The 4,824-nt window shown below is 43.6% G+C and overlaps 1 protein-coding gene across 1 annotated transcript in view; it reads right to left on the bottom strand.

Moving 5' to 3' along the window:
- Positions 1-4,824, bottom strand: part of NIPA1 (NIPA magnesium transporter 1) — a 50,169-nt gene that overhangs the window by 5,845 nt on the left and 39,500 nt on the right. The window contains exon 4 of the mRNA XM_081583120.1: positions 2,198-2,358. Coding sequence (XP_081439246.1) covers positions 2,198-2,358 — 161 coding nt within the window. The remainder of the gene's footprint in view (positions 1-2,197; positions 2,359-4,824) is intronic.

The raw sequence follows: 4,824 nt of genomic DNA, 5'->3' as shown, positions 1-4,824 counted from the left end.
CTGGAAAAGAGAGGGTACACAGTGACCCGGGGGGGCCTAGCAGAGCAGCCCCCATCGTACGCTCCACCCTCATCACCAGGACACTCCACTGCTCCAGACCCACTCAGCTCATTCCAAAAAATGTTTTCCCATCACTATTTTCACCATTAAAAAAGTCATAGCTCCTACATATTACAAGTCAATAAATAAGTCTTCTATTAGTAATATTTTATAACATTAAAAGTCAACATATACACTATGAGATTTTTCTTTTTCTTTTTCTGCACACACAGCATGGCATGCAGAACTACCCCCACCAGGGATCAGACCCATGCCGCCTGAAGTGGAAACACAGAGTCCTAACCACTGGACTGCCTGGGAAGTCTCAAGAATTTTTTTTAAGCCATTTCATAAGATGGTCAATTCAACAAACCCTAGGCAGAGTACCCCTGTTGGGGCGGGGAGGGGGCAGGGAAAGAGAGTCATGTGGGGGTCTTAAAGAACATGAAGGAAAACTGTGGGGGTGTCTCTGGCTGTTGCAGGGACTGAGGGCTGCACGCAGAGGCCATGGGTCCTCAGGTGTGTAGATAGTTTCATACAATAAAAAATCACTGGGTTCTCCTCACAACTTCTGAATGTCACCTTGGCAGGTAACTGAAAAATGTTTATGATAATCAGAGCCCAGAACCTGTTTTATGTATAAAACAAAGTAATTTGGCAAGCATTTAATATATATTGAATTTTTCAGTACTTCAAGAGTTCTTTTCCATTTCAGAAGATCTCACTGCTGGGAGTTCCCTTGTGGCCAGGTAGTTAGGATTCCAGGCTTTCACCAACAGAGTCAGGGTTTAACCCCTGGTCAGGGAACTGAGATCCTGCAAGCTGTGTGGTCCAGCCAAAGAAAAATAATAAAATAAGAAGAAGAAGATCCCACTGATGATGGAAAAATCCCAAGTGAGTCAATAAGACAACACCTCCACATCATCTGTTTTGCACCTGCCAGATTGTCAGCGACTCCACATATGCTGTGGGGTCTGCTGGCTTTAATATATCTATTCCCATGGCTATACTTGAGCATTCTATTTTATCCCAAAGTATTATTCTTAGAGCATTATGTTGACTGCTGCTATTTATATGTACAAGGAAGTTGTATTTGCCACGAATTTCATTCCCAGATTATAAAGTGAGTGCTAGGCACTGGGCCTAAGAGGGCTGGGTACAGCCTGGACATGTGTACCAGCCTGGACATGTGTACCAGCAAACAGGTGGTGGGAATCCCCTCTTTCCCAAGGGTAAGGAAAAGGACCTTGGAGCTCTGCTGCAAGAGAGGATTCAGGAAGACACTACAGCTGAAAGCTGTCTGGGAGCCTGACCTATAAACGGGGGAAGAGGTAGTGAGGGGCTGAGAGAGCAGTGTGCACAAAAGTATTATAAAATACTGCAAAAGCATGGGCTGTGTTTGTGGAAAAATCAGAAAAAGCAGCCAAGCCTGAACGTGTAGTGGATTTCCCTGGTGGTTCAGATGGTAAAGAATCTGCCTGCAATGCAGGAGACCTGGTTCAATCCTTGGGTTGGGAAGATCCCCTGGAGAAGGAATGGCTACCTACTCCAGTAATCTTGCCTGGAGAATCCCATGAACAAAGAAGCTTCATGGGTTACAGTCTGTGGGATCACAAAGAGTAGAACATGACTGAGCAACTAACACTGAATGTGCAGGAGTTTCGGCTTTCGAGTCTCATGGGGATGGGGGTGGGGGATGGGAGGTGGTGATTGCAGTTATCACAAAAAGAAAGAAAGAGAAACTAGGTAAAAAATATATACCAAAGAACAAACAAAAAACACATACAGAGCTCTACAGGGTCTCTAAAGATGAATTAAATCAGGCCTTGGCTCTCAGAGAGCTTCACAACAGAGGGAGGAACCAAGGCCTGGACACATGGTGGTCCTAAGGGAAACACCGTGTGGGAGGCCCGCAGAATTGGCACCCGTTGTGCTCTGGATAGGGAGGCAATGTCAATGTACAAGGTCCAGTCCCAAGAGGCAAGAAAGGGGCCAGGTCAGCAAGGCAGCCCCTGGGGACAGCTGTGGACAGTGGTGAGCAAAGAGGAACCAAGGGCCTGGAGGACAGACCACACAGCAGGGCAGGGCAGAGGGCACAGCTCCCCTGGGGAGAACCACGATGGAGGTAGCAAGCTCTGGCAGTGAGACCCTGAGTTACCTGGATTGGTCAGCTTCTCCTCCAACTCAGCCTGAGTAGTCACACTCTCAGATTTCGGGGAATGGATAATCAGCACGACAGAACCCGCACAGCTTAGCAGACACCCCAACTTGCCCAAGATGTTGAGCTTTTCTTTCAGAAGATAAGAAGCTAAAATGGACCTTCAATTTTAAAATAAGAAATGATTAAATCAAACCATCTGACCTGTTTCTGCTCATTGCAGATGTTATTAAAGCTACATTTTCTTTATAGTCACATTTTATTTTTAAATTAGTTTTGAAGTGTAGAAGGATTAGGAATTTATTGAAGTTGCTATTTCAATGCAAACAGGATTTTCATACCAATTCCATGCACAGCCAATATATAATGATACTCTTAAGTCATACCACGATATTATTTCAGTAGATATGAAATATACCAGGATAGAAAAATAAGTTTTATGATTGACCAAAAATTAAAATATTGCTTCCATATTTTTAAAAGTAAACAGTCCAAAAAAACTATGGTAAGTAGAATATGAAAGTTGTTAAAATAATTACAAGTAATTTATGATCAAAACACTTACATTAAAATGAATTAAATTGAGAAAGTGCACAAATAAGAAAAAAATCAAAATGCTAACAGAAATTGAATTATGATAGAAAGAATCTGGGTGATTACTTTTAAAATGTGATCACATTACTTCTTTAATTCAAGAAAAAACATTCCTCATAGAACATCTCTAATTTTAAGGCTGGTACTTTGTAGTTGTTCAGTTGCCAAGTTGTGTCAACTCTTTGCAACCCCATGAACTACGACATGCCAGGCTTCCCTGTCCTTCACTATTTCCTGGAGTTGGCTCAAATTCACATCCATTGAGGCAGTGATATTATCTAACCATCTCATCCTCTGCCGCCCACCTTTCCTTTTGCCTTCAATCCTTCCCAGCATCAGGGTCTTTTCCAGTGAGCCGGCTCTTTGCATCAGGTGCCCAAACTATTGGAGCTTCAGCTTCAGCATCAATCCTTCTAATAAATATTCAGGGTTGACTTCCTTTTGGATTGACTGGTTTGATCTCCTTGCAGTCCAAGGGACTCTCAAGAGCCTTCTCCAGCACCGCAATTTGAAGGCACCCATTCTTTGGCACTCAGCCTGCTTTATGGTCCAACTCTCACATCCGCACATGATCACTGGAAAAACTATACCTTTGACTGTACAAACCGTTGTTGGCCAAGTAATGTCTCTGCTTTTTAATATGCTGTCTAGGTTTGTCACAACTTTCCTTTCACGGAGCAAACATCTTTTAATTTCATGGCTGCAGTCACCTTTCTCAGTGATTTTGGAGCCCAAGAAAATAAAATCTGTCACTGCTTCTACTATTTCCCCTTCTGTTTGCCAAGAAGTGATGGGACCAGATGCCATGATTTTATTTTTTGTTTTTTGTTTGTTTTAATTAATTTGAAGGATAATTGCTTTATGGTATTGCATTGGTTTCTACCAAACATCAACATGAAAACAGCCATAGGTTTACCCATGTCCCCTCCCTGATCTTATTTTTTGAATGTTCAGTTTTAAGCCAGCTTTTTCACTCTCCTCTTTCACCTTCATCAAGAGGCTTTTTAGTTCTGCTTCACTTTCTAAAGCTGGTAATAGTGTTTCTTATTTCCCTGTATATAATTTGAATTGGGAAACCTGGGCTTTTTCTAAATCATGGGATTGGTCACTGTCAATTTGCTACTGTCCATGCCGAAGGCACTGAGAGAATATGAACATCTTACAGGGAGGAAACACAAGACCCAGATACATACAGGACTATTTCCAATAATCATTTCACAGATAAGGACACCAAGCCTCAGAAATGATCAGCATTTAAGCCAAAGCCACAAAGCTAAAAAGAGATGAAGCCATGGAGAGGTCAAAACTTCCATCTTCCCTTACAGCACTTTGTGTCCCTGGTCCCCAAGAAGACCCAGCAGTGTAGCTGAGAAAATAAGCAACATATTTGAAGAAACTACACAGGATACTATAATACGGAACTGGATGCTAAATTCAGGGGCTCCAAATAGCCGCACTGCTGCTGCTGCTGCTAAGTCGCTTCAGTCGTGTCCGTCTCTGTGCGACCCCATAGACGGCAGCCCACCAGGCTCCGCCGTCCCTGGGATTCTCCAGGCAAGAACACTGGAGTGGGTTGCCATTTCCTTCTCCAATGCATGAAAGTGAAAAGTGAAAGTGAAGCCGCTTAGTCGTGTCTGACTCTTTAGCGACCCCATGGACTGCAGCCCACCAGGCTCCTCCGTCCATGGGATTTTCCAGGCAAGAGTACTGGAGTGGGGTGCCATTGCCTTCTCCGAAATAGCTGCACAGAGAGGTGGAAACCAGAGGAGTGGGAAGCTCCAAGAAGAAAGAGATAGCCTGGAGTCAGCCTGAGACAATGGGTGGGCCTACGGCGAGAGGGGAAGGGGCTGTCATGCATGAAAGAAAGGGGCAGGGACAATCTTGGACCATGAGGCCAACTCATCTTTTATTCCACTCTTAGTATTACACCAGAGCACAAATTAGACACTCTATTTTTACAAAAGAGAGTGTCTAACAGAAAACTGGAGGGATACCCTTTCTCCTCTCTTCCTGGGGTGCAGTTAACTTCAGCT

This window comes from Giraffa tippelskirchi, chromosome 3, assembly GCF_054371585.1.
Source record: "Giraffa tippelskirchi isolate mGirTip1 chromosome 3, T2T-mGirTip1v1.2.pri, whole genome shotgun sequence".
Classification (NCBI taxonomy): domain Eukaryota; kingdom Metazoa; phylum Chordata; class Mammalia; order Artiodactyla; family Giraffidae; genus Giraffa; species Giraffa tippelskirchi.
Note: the sequence above shows the minus strand (reverse complement) of the source record. Positions and strands in the feature narration are given on the sequence as shown.